Source organism: Stigmatopora nigra, chromosome 15 (genome assembly GCF_051989575.1).
Source record: "Stigmatopora nigra isolate UIUO_SnigA chromosome 15, RoL_Snig_1.1, whole genome shotgun sequence".
In the NCBI taxonomy this organism is placed as follows: domain Eukaryota; kingdom Metazoa; phylum Chordata; class Actinopteri; order Syngnathiformes; family Syngnathidae; genus Stigmatopora; species Stigmatopora nigra.
This window is the reverse complement of record NC_135522.1, coordinates 645,483-661,282: the sequence shown is the minus strand read 5'-3', so window position 1 is coordinate 661,282 and position 15,800 is coordinate 645,483. Positions and strand designations below refer to the sequence as shown.

The window sequence follows — 15,800 nt, the reverse complement described above, 5'->3', positions numbered from 1 at the left end:
AATATTCAAAGCTAATCAAAAGAATACTCGCATGGTTTGTAGTGACCCCCAATGGCCTTGTCAGGAACTGCAACCCAGAAGTGCAGTTATCCTCAAGAATCAAGTTTATTTCCACATTTCTCATATTTTTCTACACTAAAATGTCTCTGTTTGTAATAATTTCCTTGTATTTTATTCATTTACATTTTTTTAATCCATTTATTTTTGTTGATGATACAAATGCAAATTTGTTTTGTCCTCAGGAAACGACAGTTTGTGCAAGAACGACAAAAACTTTGGACCGTCAGCCATTCAGAGGACAGAAACCATCACAGCAGTTGGAAATCCCCCCAAAAAAGAAGTTTAAAGGTGCAACTAAATTTAAAATATTTTCCACTTTTTTATTTTCTCTTCATTTTAAATGGCAAAGTTGGCACATGTTGATGAAAGAATAATAAATAAGTCTCTAAAATTGCCCCCAGAAGCATTACGACACATAAAAATGCGAAGTGGACAAAAATTTGATTAGTCATCCCGCAGTGTTTTTGTATCACGAGGCTGCCAATGTTTTATTCAGAAGGAACAAGCAACATTTATAGTCACTGTTGATATGGAACTATAAAACAAAGCAATGTGGCTTCTTTCATCAGCAATAAGATGCACTCTCATACAACAATATTGTACTTTTTGCAGTAGTCATGTTAGCATGTCGGGTAATACTTAAAGTACATGCTAAAAATTCACGTGGAAAAAAAGTATACTGTATTTTCTGGCGTATAAGCTGTATTTGTTGCTTAAAAAAGAGTGAATCGAGGGTGAGGCTTATATGCGCATAAATTGGACTTGGCAGGCACAAAACTGCAAAGTGACAAAGACGGGGGTGGCTTATACGAGAGAAAATACGGTATTTAAGTCAGGTAGACCTTCTCAAATTCATATTAGGAAAACAAATGAGGAAAATACTGTACATTTAAATACAATCAGTCCTATTAACAGCCATTGAAAATCATGCAAGTAAAGTTAAGATAAGTTATTCAGTCAACATGCCTCATGAATTCAAAATTTAGAAGGAATTATTATCGTAATGTAGAATTCTGGAAAAATAGATTATACATTGAGAAAAATTAAATTAATTCATCAAATGTCAAATCTGATTCTTGAGGAAATTATTACAAATCGCCTATAGTTCTTTTTACCATAATAATTAGTATTTTATGATACAAAAATAGGTTGTGTATTTTCTACCTGCAAAATTATAAGCGATCTGAATCCCTTCACAAAAGAAAACCTGAATTTTAACTCCCTCAATCTGACCAAATAGACTCTAAAAAGCCACAAATATAATATATAATATATTTAACCAATCTCATGCTTTTAACTTGCGCATTTCTTCCCTTCTGCTGAATCGTACCACAGAATAAATAACATAAAAGTACAATAATTAGCCAGCAAGAACCCGAAAGTCCATTTAAAATGACATTTCCATGTTTCTGTCACTTTATATTATGTCAAATGTTCCATAAAACAATTGTAGTGCCATCTTGGACTTTGAAATGGACTGTAAAGTCATATTTACACAAAACTATGGCAACGTGCTTCATGCAAATCATTCAGTAGCTTTGAGGAAGTCACTTTATGTGTTTGAATGTGTGCCTCATTCGCATGAGAGATCATTTCTCAAACGTCAATATGCCGAGAAGCAGCAAAAAACTGTAGATTTATAGCGCTTTGTCAATATTTGCAAGGGGAGTTAGTTTGAGGACAATCAATCTGCTTTCCTTCGTTCATTTTATGGTCACAGTTGTGTTTGGAAGGATGAAATTGTGGTAAGGTGGCGTATCCAAAACGTTTTTTGTTGAGTTTTGGTGAAGCGGAGTTGAGTAGAGTGAGGCTGGACCTAGCTACAAAAAGTTGGTGGTGCTTTTAGGGCGGTGTGAAGAGAAATTGACGGACTCTGGTGAGGATCAAATGGTTGAACTGAGATCTGGGCAGAGATAGAGAGGTGGTCTGGGGTCTGTAGTGACTTTGGCTAGATGTGGGAGAGAAAAATTCTGGAGTTATGCCACGAAATAAACCTCTGTAACCACGGAAAATAGTGTTAAGTTAGCGGTACTTTGGCAAACATGAGTCGAGGTTGAGATTGGAGTTTGTACTTGAGATTTTGGTAGACACCTACATAAAAAACGAGGTTGTAACATACACATAAAGATGCTTGTGTAGAGGTTTAGGACTGGGATGATGAAGAAGTTGGAGCTCCATGATTGTTTACTTGCGTCTTTTAGCCCACTCTGGACCATTTATAGGTTTGTCGTCCAATCTCATGACGATTCCTTCTCTTTCTGAATCTTGTGATAATTGCCATGTCATAATGGACCAAAACAGAAAGTATCTTGTATTTTGGTCCAGACCAAAGAATGTAAACACTGAACTTTTCTGGCATGAATACACCAAAAAGTCTTAGCCGCTTAGCTTGGGTCACCAAGTAAGCATGACGCACACCACTGGCAATGACCTCTGCTGACCTCCATGGCGCTGTGTTCTGAAAGAGCCATATTTCAACAGCTGATAAAAACCAGGGCGGAACATCTAGAGGCCATTCAAGCATCTTTGCCCACACTTTGCCCCATGGGGTTCCTCGTGGTACTACTACTTGGATTTTCCCGACCCTTAAAAAGCCCATCAGATCCCAGTCTGTAGATCCCCGCTTAGCAGGGTACTCTGCGTCTCGGTGGCGTCGGCCATGTTCCTCGACTCGTCCCGGCGACTATCGCTACGCTCGGCGTCGTCCAACCCGCCGGTCTTCTTCAGACACAACACGTTCTGGAAGCTCTTCTTGAAGTTCTCCGACAGGAAAGCGTAGAGGATGGGGTTGGCGCAGCTGTTAGCGTAGCCTAGCACCACCACGAAGGCGAAGGTGCCACGTAACGCCGGCGTGGTGCTCAGGGTCCCCGTCACCGAGGTCACGTTGAAGACGTAAAAGGGCAACCAACACAGGACGAAAACGGCCACCACCACCGACACCATGCGGGTCACCTTCCTCTCCGAACGCCGACGCTTGGACGAAGCGCCCACGCGGACACCCGACGACTTGACCTTGACTACGATGAGGAGGTAACACAGGCAGATGACCAGTAGGGGTAAGAAGAAACCCAGGATGAAGGTGTAGAACATAAAAGCCGTGTAGTAGGCTTCTTGAGGTTCGGGCCAGACGATGGTACAGAAGCAGCCATCGTGTTTGCTGACCACGCCCCCGTAGACTACAATGGGTAGGTTGACCAGTAGCGAGGCGCCCCAAACTGCCAAGTTGACCGTCTTGGCTACGCGGGGTTTGCGCCACCCGGTGGAGCGGATGGGGTGTACCACGGCTAGGTAGCGGTCCACGCTCATCACCGTCAGGCAGAAGATGGAAGTGAACTGGTTTAGCGAATCTACCGTCATGACCACGCGGCACAACGCCGGTCCGAAGGGCCAGTGGACCAACGCCAGTTGGATGGCGATGAAGGGAAGGCCCAGCATGAAGAGCACGTCGGCCACCGCCAAGTTGAGGATGTAGATGTTGGTGACCGTCTTCATCTTGGCGTAGCGCAGGATTACGTAGATGACCAAGGCGTTGCCGCATAGGCCCACGCCGCAGACAAGGAAGTACAGGCAGGTGATGAGCGACGTGCCGTCAAAGCCATGATCGACGTTAGCGGGGAGACGGTACGATTCGTTCGGAGCCGGGAAGTACGTCTCGTTGGGGAAGGGTATCCAGGAATCCATGATGCCGGCCTTGGTGGAATTATAACGTCCTACCTGGGATGGAAAAGAAGAATCTGTCAATTATTTTCTAACTGCGCCGTGACCAATGACCTTGGTTGCGGTGTCGTGGAGACATCTTTCTTTTAGTCAATGGGAGAAATCAAATGTAGTATTTTGTAAGTAGAAGCATTTGTGCTTCTCACTCTTGTGCAGTTACCGGGTAGATTTCAGTGTTGAAATCAAGCATTTATATTTTCCTCACTCTTACAGCAGGTGGAGTTAAAAAAATAAAAATAAAAAAGTGATTCCCGTTCCAGTAAACAACTCCCAAACTTGAAATTGCCGCTCCAGAATGTGTATTTTTAATCGGGTTGTAATCCGATAGCAGCGCACATCACATCAGCGTTCATCTCCAACCCGTGACGACACGGGAACTCTCCGGGGAATGGGCGCCGTTCACTACCCGCCACGGATTATGCGCCGAAGAGGTTCGGGGCCCGCCTGGGGAAATCACTTGTTACAATATCTGGAATTGTATAGGACCGCTGGGGAGGCTCCGCCGCGCTCTCCACAACCATCAACGCTTGACGGCTACAGTCTGTACAGACACATTCTTCCAGTAGAAGCGGTTGGGGGAGGGATTCGGTGGGGCGGGGGCTGTTATTAGTGGGAGAGCGTGCATGTAAATGAGCTCAAGTTAATTGAATGAAGGAGAAGATCTCTGTTTTCGTCAGATTGCCCACGAGAGTCGCACAATGACGTCCAATTGCACCGTGGGGGGGCCTCGCCATGGCTTAGAATTCATTATGTGAGAAGCATTTTTATGTGAATGTGATTGTATTTGTGGGCCGGACCATTTTGCATAGAATATTTAGATAAATGTATTAAAAGAACAGTATAAGTAGCTTTTGAAAGTACACACTTTTGTATATACTTCCATACCATCAAAATATTCACATTTTTTTATTCATTTTCAACACCGCACGACACCCTTGACTGGTCGCCAGTCCTTCATAGTGCGCACATTGCGATAGACAACCATTCGCACTCACAATCACATTGCCACTAAGCGGGAATTGATCCCGCACAACAGAACCACTGTACCATCATTTGCACACACACACACACACTTATACATAGAAATAGATATATATATAGTACATTCAGATACTGTATATACATATATATATAGTACAACATTCAGAGACTGTATAGCCCTCCATTTATATCCATATACACAAAGATACACATAGTGATAAAGTTGTCATAGCATGTATTATTTAAAGATCTAACTTTAAAGTCAACATATGTACTTCAATATCATATCGGCAATCCAAATGCAAGATGTCAAAAAAATAGCAGGAATAGCCCTAATAATAATGACCATAAATGGCTTACCGGCATGCCAAAACATGACTTTTGGGGGAGAAGTAGTCGTTATTTTCTCTAGGCGTTCATTTGCGAGAGAATGGCTGGAAAAAAAGGAAGCGTGATCCGCACGCCTATTGCGCGCACTCTGGAGTGAATCTTGCCGGAGAGCGCCGAGACGTTTGAGGATGCGCCGGCACGGGTTGGGGGAGATTTGGGGGGAGATTTTTGAGGGGAGGAGCCTTCGTTCTTTTACATTGCACACCTGTTAATGTTACAAAGGTAGATTACATTTTGATTGCATGTTATCTTCCATTGGATGACTGTATTACTTCCATGCGTAGTGACTAGTAGAGTTTGTGTTTATTATGTGTTCGTTTCTCCTATCTGAGATTTAAAGGGATTCTGGACATGGAAAAAAAGTGAATTTTGTGAGATAGTTGACTTTAAAGGCTGTATTTTTCCTGAATTGGGTAGGTTGGACTTTGCTGAGCTGAAAACCTTGGTTAGAAAATAGTTGACAGTCACTTCTTGTTGATTTGGGGTCATTTTTAGGTCAATTTCTGTTGGTTTTGCAGCACTTTTCCAGAATAAACAAAGCATAGCTATGCCGATATCGAAGAAAAAGCCAAAAAAAAGCTACTTTATCAAGTCCTTCCTAATCTCTCGCTAGCTTACCTGTCATTAATAATAACAATAATAATAATAATGGGACATAGGCTTTGTCATCATCATTAACTCGGCAAAAGCCTAATGGTCATCATACCCAGAAACTGCATTAAAACCAGATCAGAGTTGATAAAAAGTCAACTTAGTTCCGATTCCCAATTGGATTTAAACAGTTGTCACCCAATGCTGCAAAAAACGTAAAGATTTAAATATGGTTTTTCCTCATTTAGTGTCTGTTTATGTGAAGAAATTGATCTAGAAATGTTCTGTTAGTTCTATTTATATTCATTCTCATGTGTTGCAGCTTCTAATTTTCCTAAAAAAATACACTTTGTACTTTTTTGGTCAACATCTGTTCAAGTTTGACTCACTTAGCCGTCGTCTCGAAATTAGCGAGCGTGTAAGGAGACACACAAAATGAAATGTCAGTCTGCGGCCCACGCGTTTCCCCCCCCCCCCCCACCGAGACCTTTTATTTTCTGCCATTTTTAAAAACACGCTTAAACCGCATCTGGTTGCCGAGATAACGGCGAGCGGACGTGATGGCGACCACTCGTTGCTGACTTGCTTTTGCCTGAACAAAAACATTGCAGTTTTTTATGGGCCTTTTTTCCGATCATTCCAATAAATCGTGTGGCTTAATTGTGCAGGATTTGCAACGTTTTCAATCGATTTGAAAAGCTCGTTAGCATTTTTTTGCGTTCACGTTCTTGTGATTAATGAGATACTTTGGAAGATAAAATTGCCCCTTCAAAGTACTAAAATCTAACTTTATCATTATTGCCAGCCGCTTTTAGTATTTTTAAGACGTTATTTTTCTTCTGGCAGCATCTTGGTCGAGTGGTTAACGCATTCGGCTCGACGGATTTGAGGTCGAGGGTTCGATTCCCAGATTAATTCTCTGCGATAGATTGTTTTTTTTTCTCGGTATTTTGGTTGAACTGAAAAGAAAAACAAGTTTTTTAAGCAGTTAATAGTGGGAAAAAATCGCAAAGTAGTAAATAAGTGAAGACGCGGTAATCGAGGGATTACTGTAGCGTGTATTATTTAGCTCCCACATTTTTTTTCTAATGGCTTTTGGACTTCTGGCTAGCGTGTTAATAAGCCTCAGATTGTTTTGTAGCCTGCGGTGCACCACAATGGCTATAAAAGCAGCGCCTCTCGCTCCAGAGCATTATACTGGTGTCCCTTTTAATAAGCTTCATGAAACAACCTGCTGGAAGTCTCCATTTTCGCCGCTTTGTCTGTCTTTGACTCCTGCTGACAAAAGACGGACATCACTGCCATTGTGTTCGGACCAAAACAACAATGCTCTATTTTTAAGTCTATTTTAAGGGTGTCGGACTCGGAGGGTTGGTTTGCGGGTCGCTTTAACGTCGACTTGATTTCATTTGGACCATTTTAGATATATTAGTATTTACATTTTTTTATATAAATGGATTAAAAGAACTGGATTAAAAGCCCTGAATATTCAGTTTTTATAGGTCTAAAACAATGTTTATTTTAGCTTTTTAAAATATTTTTTTTAGATTTTACAAAATGATTTTTGAACTAAAAACAGAAAAAACTGATTTAAAAATGACAATTTTTGATTTAAAAGGGGGGAAATCAGGTAATTTAATATACATCTATACTCTTCGTCTTAATTTGATCCTAAAACAGAAAGTCAGCACTCATGATTGACTGGGCCGCACAAAATTATACCGTAGGCCAGATTTGGCCCCCGGGCCGCCACTTTGACACCAGTTGACTCTATTTGTTAGAAATGTAGTTTACAATCAGATATTTTGATGTGGGGCATTAATTTACTAAAATCCCCAAATGTTTTGAGTTTCCATTAATTTTGACTTAGCTCCAATGTCGTCTTTGTTTCAGGTTCTCGGATTGGACGCTTGGAGGCAATTGGCCAGATCCATGGACGTCAAAGGTACGTCTAATGTGTCCGATACAAAAGCCATTAACAAAGAAGCCCAGATGCCAGCCAGGAATATTATGAGGCGGCAGCTGCTGCTTTCTGGTGTCAATAGAGAGCCGTCAGACTTTCTTAATGAATGCTGAATATTTAAGCAAGCCGGGCGGCCGGGCGGGGCGTATTTATTTACTACGTGGCCGACGTGCCGGCGAGTGCCTAATGGCACATTTGGAAACGTTCAGGGCTGTTGAAATATAAATGAGGCGGGATTGAAGCAGACTCACTGTGGATGATTACGTCCAGTTGCTAACGATCTCCCGCCGCCGCGCCGTTTGGCCTAGCCGCCGGCCAGCTGACTTATTTGCCTTTTAGTACTCCGAAACCAGTAGTAATTACTTTGTTTTTGGGCTTCTCGTTCTTCTTACTACTTGACATTATATGCTTTATCTTTCTATTCTATTTTTGGGATTTTGTATACTTTTTTAAAGCATTTTTAAAGGGGAAAGGGTAGAATTTGGGATTTTAGAATGAGTTGGAATGAAGTAAAGCTTTTTTAAAAGCGCCTTTTTATGAAAAATGCAAGTTACGAAAGCGTTTCTGGAAAGTTTGTAAGTAGAGGTAGCATAGTTAAGCCGTCTCTACTTACAATATATGCAAGCACTTCTGGAAAGTGTGTTAGTAGAGGTAACACTTTTATTTTAAGTACTAGTATACTATACTATATAAAGGTTTTTAAGGCGTCTCTACTTACAAAATATGCAACTTTTGCAAACACTTCTGGAAATTTTTTAAAATTTGTAAGTAGAGGTACCACTGTTTCTGAATAAAGTACTAGTATATTGTACTATATGCTCCAAACTGGGTAAAAAAAACAACCCTAGGAATATAATAAAGCAATGAATATATATATATATTTCTGCATGTGAGCGACATACTCCTCCCCATCTGCCACAATCTCAGCGGAGAGCCAAAGCGTCGCCATGGCAATGCAATAACCTAGGTTTTGTCTATATTTTTATCCATACATATATATAAAAAAGCAAGCATGGCACAGGAGAGCGTGAAAATATAATGGAGCTGACACCGTCGCCATCCAGCCGTGACCCGCCGCGCCTCGTCAGAGCCCAGGTGTCAAAAGCGGCGGCGGCGGCGGCGGCGGCTCCTCCACGTGCCGCCGAGACGGGAATTTCTTCTTGCCAAATACCAATTAGGAAGCGGCGACTTTAAAGTGCTCGTCGTCACGGTGACGGCCGCCGTGTAAAATCATCTCCAATTCAGAACACGATCGAATCATAAAAGATAAGAGCGGACCGTACGTTTGCGGCTTGGGCCTTTAAAGGCCACTCAATGCTATAGGCCACAGGTGTCAAAGTGGCGGCCCGGGGGCCAAATCTGGCCCGCCGCATCATTTTTTGCGGCCCGGGAAAGTCAATCATGAACGCCGACTCTCTGTGTTAGGATCAAATTAAAATGATAGATATATATTAAATTTCTAGATTTTGCTTTATCGTCACTAGGGTCGCGGGGGTGCTGGAGCCTCTCCCAGCTGACTTTTGGCCAGAGGCGGGGGACACCACGGAAATTTAATGCTCCATCACCCCCACAAACCCCCTAGTGATGATATGCAGAATGAATCATTCATTTTCTGAACTGATTTATCATCACTAGGGTCGCGGGGGGTGCTGTATTTTCCGGACTATAGCCCGCATTTCCACTCATTTATGCTAGTTATGTTGTTGTTGATGTTAACAAATGCATTTTCCCATTTGACTGTCATTGAGGTAAATGAGAAACAACACATTTTCCCTCCCGATGGATATGATTGGTCGCCCATTGAGAAATCTGACTGGCGCACCTGTTGCAATTTCTTTGTTGGCGCCTGCTTTTGGGAAGCTTCCCCTTTTTCATTTCCAACTCTTTGTCTCCGTCTCCATGGGATTAGTTGTTTGTCGTTTGTTGTTTTTGTGCGATTGGTACACCGGGCGGGCGGTTTGGGAGCAGTTGGCTGGCTGGCACGGAATCTTCTCACCTCCCTTTTTTCGTCAGGCCGCCCGTCGTTCGCTATCTGGCTGGCGGGAGAGACCATACTGCGTGTACCCGAGGCAACTTGACACTTTTCAAAGCACACTACATCGTTGTTTACCCGATTTTTTTCAAATCAAATGTTGGGAAAAACAATCATACAAAAATCCAATTTGTGGGCTAGAAATTTTATTTATTCACAGACCAAAAACACAGGTAAAACAGTAATACTTTGAGATACGAGCTGGGTTGGCATTGTGTTAAATAAATATGACATCATCAGAGAGTATTTTTGTTTGGATTCATCTTCATGCTCCATATTTTTTATTCAACTTGTCCTTCCTTGTCAGGGTTGAAGGGTGCCGGAGCCTATCCCACAACCCAGGTCGCCAGTCAATGGTTGACAGACAACCATCACGCCGCCGAGTGGGAATCGATCCCAAGCTGTCCGCACTCAATTCAGGCAAAAGAACCACTGCTCCACCAGGTCAGTTTCATACTCATTTTTATTATTTTTATTATTATCATTATTATTATTTAATAGTCACATCCAATCCAGGGCAGCTGAGTGGTTATTGCGTCTGTGTGAAGTTTGCATGTTCTCTCCGGGCTTGCGTGGTTTTTTCTGGTTACTCCCACATTCAAAAACAAATGGATGCTAGGCTAAATCTAAATTGCCCAACCCTAGCTATGATTGGTTCCACCTTTGTATCCTCTTGCCCACCTGATGCCCAAAGTCAATTGGGATAGGCTCCAGCACCCCCATCAGGATAAGCAGTTCCTAAAAATGACTGAAAGAATGTTGTGATCGTACTATTTAACGACTTTTGTCACGGTTGAGCCACTCCAATGAAAAGGAATGGACGCCCTCGTCAGCCTTATCGCTCGTCTCGGGTGACGTGGCGACGTGGCGGCGGCGGCGTGACGGCGGCTCCTTCCGAAACGCCGCCGTTCACCTTATCTACGTCGGGCGTGCGTCCTTTGACAAACGGGGACAAATAAAGGTCCTGGAAGATAGCGAGCGGTCGCGCGCGATAAGATGGGCAATATCCTTCAACATTTGGCACTGGAGATGTCAGGGATGAAAGATTTATGAGTATGGACACTTTCTTTTTGTAATTCATTGGACGCCAGTCAAGTGTGACCTCATATTTCTGCCAAAATGTTTTTTTTTCCTAAAGAAAATGGCCGTCAAAAGGTCACATGACCCCGTCTGGGAGGCCTCTCGTCATTATGACATGCGATGAGGAAAATGTTCATATTTTTTGGAGGTTTTGCTTAATTTTTTTAATGATTTTTGAAGGAACAAAAAGTTTTTGAGCCATTTTTTTTGGCTGTAAAAGTTCAAAGCGGAGGAACTTGTGTGATGAATATTTTATGGATGTGAATTCAATTTGAGGTGTTAATCCATCCTTGATTGCCTTTCTGTGATTTATGTATTCATATTTCTTTTTCATCTTTTTTGTGGCTTATTCTATCCCCCAATTCATACATCACTATTATTTTGTAGGAGGGAAACTTTTAAGTCTTGTGTTGTGAATTCCTGGGAGTTACTGCCGTCTATTGGTAGCAATGATGTACTACACCTTGGTGTTTTTTTTTCAAAATTTAGTTCAAGATTTTAGCTTCACTTTTTCTTTCTTTTTTTGTGACGTCACAACCAGAATGCATGAAAAATAATTTGACGTTCCCTGATGCAGTATTTTTGGGTAAAATAACTATGAAAAATATCAAAAATATATATGCTATAGTGCCATATTTGTGTAAAATTGAAAAAAATGTTTTTTTTTAAATCATGGCAACAAGTTGGTTCATCCACTCCGACATCCCATAAACAATGGCGTTTGCGTTAGTGGAGTGCGGTGGCACATGGCGTCGTCGTTACCCACGGCGGCAAGAATGGAGTCTTTGTGGCGGGCGGCGGCGTTTAAAGCCAGTCACACGGCCCACCTTGTGCCAAAAAAGACCTGCTCGTTTATACCAGCGCATTCTTGGATCGTGCGCTCAGACCACATAAGGTTGCGCGAGGGGGGCGGAGCCAAGAGTCGACGGGCCGAGGGATATTATTTTTCCCTCATGAATGAAAGAATATGATTGGGCAGTTTAGTTATAACGTATTCAATCTGACTGAAGCAGCACGGTGGAATAGTGGTTACCATGTTGGCCCCACAGTGCGTGGGTTTTCTCTGGGTACTCCCTTTCCCTCCCACGTCCCCAAAAGTTGCATGCTAGGCTATTTAAACACTCGACAATGCTTGTGATTGGTTGTTTGTTTCATTCCAAAATGGCTGGAATACTGCCCAATGTTTTCTGGGGTTGCTCCAGCACCCCCGTGAGCCTTGTGTTTGAAAAATGAATGTAAGAATATGACTGGGCTTTTTAGTTTGAAGTAATCAATTGGAGTTAGGTAGCACAGTGGAATAGTGGTTTCCACGTAGGACTGGGATGGGCTCCGGCACCCCCGTGAGCAGTTTGAAAAATGAACGACAAATCTGGCCGGAAATTGGTCATAAGATATCAACCTATTTAGCTCAAGGCATAAAAAGAAAAAGTCCCCCAAAAAACATTCCACCAGGTATTATAAGTATTATGAACGGTCCATCCATCAATCACGTGTTTATGATGACATTGAAGGCAACGTGCCTGACCTCTGCGTCAACCCGCGGCCAAGCCAGTGACCCCAACTTCCCGGGTTGACAACCTTCAATCTAAATGTTATTCTTGGGAGTCCTCAAAGGCCACATTGTGCCGGGCCGGGATCCACCAGGACACCGCCGCCAGTCAAAGAGGCTCTTTCTTGTTGGTTTTTTTTGCCTCCGGCGCCCCCTCCCAGTCCCTCCCCGTCCCTCCCCAGTCCCTCCCAGTCCCTCCCCGGGACAGCCCGTCTCTCTCCGACAACAGCTGCCGAGCCCAGACATCTGTAGGCCTCGACCGCGGACAACTTTTTTCCCTCCTAAAGTATGGAAAAAAGCCGCCATTCCTCCAGTCTGGAGACGGCCGACATTTCCGACCACGTTTTTACGCTGGTGGGAAATGGCAAAGTCATTAAAGGTCACGGCCGGGTGGCGGTTCGAGTCCGAAGACGGCTTAATTGAGGGAGACGGAAGTGCGCTGACCTGGCTTTGACTGGCGCTTCCGTCTAATTACGAGCGTCTTTGAAAAAAAGGCAAATCGTGGATGGCGCGATGGCGCGTCCCCCCACGGCCCACCCGGCAGTCCCTCCCCCCGTGTGAGTTTTACCTCCTCACCCTGAGAACGGGGCATTCCAGCGCGGAGGACTTGGTGCCCTATGTTCACAAAGGGATCGACTGAGGGAGGCTAGAGCAGCAGAACAGAGATCCTTTGTACCCCATGAATGCGCCCCGTGAGAAGTTTGGGAACGTCGCCGTTTGAGAAACATTGGACTTTTTACCAAAAGGCCCCTACCGCCGACCGACCGACAGAAATTCCGACGCGCGCGCGTCTTTCCGACTTAACGGCATGGGAACGACGGCCACCGAGGCCAAAGGGCCAAAGAGCAAGCTGATTGGCACAAAGTCAAATAATAATAATAATAAAAACATCTAGCCCGTTTGGTTCTCCAGCTCAGGTAATCTGGACCATGGCCCATTTTTTTCAGTTGGGATTCCGTCATATAACAGACAGAAACCGTAATTTTGGTTATCCACATTTTTACCTAACGAGTAGTACACGTGACATGCATTATTTTTAGAATAAGGACACCAAAATGCTCATAGAAAAGCCAAAATTTTATCTTCACTGAGCCGCTAATTGGAACTATTTAACATCTAAGTTGTGAGTGAAGTTGCATTTGAGCTGGATGGTAAAAACACGCAAACATACCCACACGCACATCCACACCGGACTTGTCTACTCATCTGCTTACGATTAGTGACGACGCGGCCATGCCAAATGGGAGATATGGATCTGGTTCCTGGCTAGACAAAGCCTTATTCATGGGTGGAAAAGTCAGATGAGGGAAGACCATTCCGACAGCTCGCCCTCCAAACCCCCCCCCCCCCAACCTCCCCCCTCTTTGCTTCTGGCTCTCATTTTCAACCTTGCGCAAACACGCGCTTGGACGAATTGAAAGATGGGACGGCGGGAATGTTTACCCAGCAATCTTGTCCAACTTAAGTAGGCCAACGTTTCTTTTCCATTAGCCGTCGCTAAGAATGAAGAAAAAAAGCCATTGTTGTGCAAAAAAACATCCGTCAAAGTCACTTTTTGGGACGAGAACTTTGACCTTGTAACGTAAACACGCCCAATCGGAAAGGCTTCTTCCCGGCGAAAACGTCTCAACTTTAGGTGTCAATGTGCAGTTCCACCACTGTCCATTGGTGGCAGTAATGAGCAATACTTTTCGCTACATCGTTAGAATTAATTTGGTCAGCCAGATTGTCAGAACACACCATGATATCTTTTAGCTTCCGTTTGGGACACACCTGAAACAACAGGTGCCACGTTTTGGTATGTTAGCTTTATAGCTTAGCATGAGTTCCCACCGTAGTAGAGTCAAACAGGAACTTAATCTTAATCAAATCCAAGTACAGCAAGTACTACAAGGTTCTCCGTAATCTATAAAAACAAACTCAATGTAACGGGCTTCCTCTTTTGGGATTTCCAGCAACCCCCCCTTTTTTTCCTCCACCAACGCAAGGAGACGGGTTCATTTGAAAAGCGCTGTTTGTTAAGGCCTTAGCGGTTAGTAAGTGCTTTCTTTGTGTGGCGGGAGCGCCGAGACGGGGGGTTCATATCTCCCGGGGAGTGCGTACAAAGAGGGCCTTCAGCTCGCGGGGGCGGCCACATGAAGGAGGCCAGTTACCGGCGAGGGCGCCGGAGGGGAAGGATGTTTTAGGGGAAGGTGTCCGTGGGAGGTCGGAGAAAAATGTTGGGGTCAACTTGGCCCGGCGTCCTGAGATGATGGAGGTCACCGTAAGTCGTGAGTGAGGGGAACCAGAAGGCGGAGCTTCTTAAAGGGGATGTGAGGGGCTGATTGGCTGCGAGTGGGATTGATGCTTCATGTTATTGATGGAAATGACCAATTCTTTGTCAATTTATTCCCAATTGATCCACGGTCCTTTTGGTAAACAGCACTGATTGTTCATTATTGATCAAAAATGGTAGTAAAAAGCAACATTTGTTTCCCTCATCAATGAAGCGTGTGTTGGACGGACATAATGCCGCCAGTGATTCACGGACCGTTGCATGTCGGCCCTTTTGTTGCTGTTACAATTTCCTTTTCTTTGGAGGGAGGGCAGCGAGGAAGCCAGAGAGAGACATGTCTACTACTACCGCTACTGCCTCCTCTCTTCCCACGGAACAAATATTGCATTCCCGCTGTGTCGTGGCCAAACCAATGGTCTCTTTGTGCCCGCCCGGCCTGTCCGTCCGACTTCCTCTGCCCGCAAACACTGGCCTCTCTGTGAGCCACTAGCTAGCGATGCTAGCTAGCGCTGCCATTGGGACGCAACCAAAATATGGCGATCTACTGGCTCGGCTGCCGTCTAATGTTGAGTTGATGTTTTTTTCATTCATTTTCAGAACCGCTTCATTCAAGGGGGTGCTGGAGCCTATCCCAGCTGACTTTTGGGAAGGGAGCAGCCAATCAGGAGGGCAAAAAGTGACAAACAGCTAATTATTTGGAGCTGGTGGTAATTTTGCTTAGCATGCATGTTTTTGTGAATGTGGGAGGAAATCAGAGTACTCGGAGAAAACCCATGGAAGCCTGGGGAAAACTCCACACAGGTGGATCAATCTGGAATTGAACCCAGAACCCAAGAATCATGAAGCCAAAATGCTAACCGCTTAGCCGACAAGCAATGAGTTGATTTATTTTAAAAATATATTGAATCCAGAACCCTAGAACCACGAGGCCGACCCATTAACCACTTATCCAACGACCCGTGAATTGATTTAAAAAAATGGAAGGATCAAGTACGTGTAGAAATTGGCCCGAAGAAATGTTGATATTGTAATGGAAGGCAATCTGGGCTCAATAAAGTGCTGTTGACAGGCAGCATTTCCCATTTCCAATGTAGTACTATTTAATCCACATAGATGTTCATCTATTGGCTTCCCTTTGAGACCTGTTGTCGATCCCTTTGTC

At 43.9% G+C, this 15,800-nt stretch overlaps 1 protein-coding gene across 1 annotated transcript; it reads right to left on the bottom strand.

Annotated features, from left to right (window-relative positions):
• Nucleotides 1-2,280: 2,280 nt before the first annotated feature.
• LOC144208532 (somatostatin receptor type 2-like) lies at nucleotides 2,281-5,204 on the bottom strand. The gene is made up of 2 exons (XM_077734437.1): nucleotides 5,119-5,204; nucleotides 2,281-3,774 (listed from the first exon to the last, which is right to left on the bottom strand). Exons 1-2 carry the CDS (start codon nucleotides 5,122-5,124, stop codon nucleotides 2,659-2,661), a joined length of 1,122 nt encoding a protein of 373 aa, XP_077590563.1. The 5' UTR covers nucleotides 5,125-5,204; the 3' UTR covers nucleotides 2,281-2,658.
• Between the last annotated feature and the right edge of the window lie 10,596 nt (nucleotides 5,205-15,800).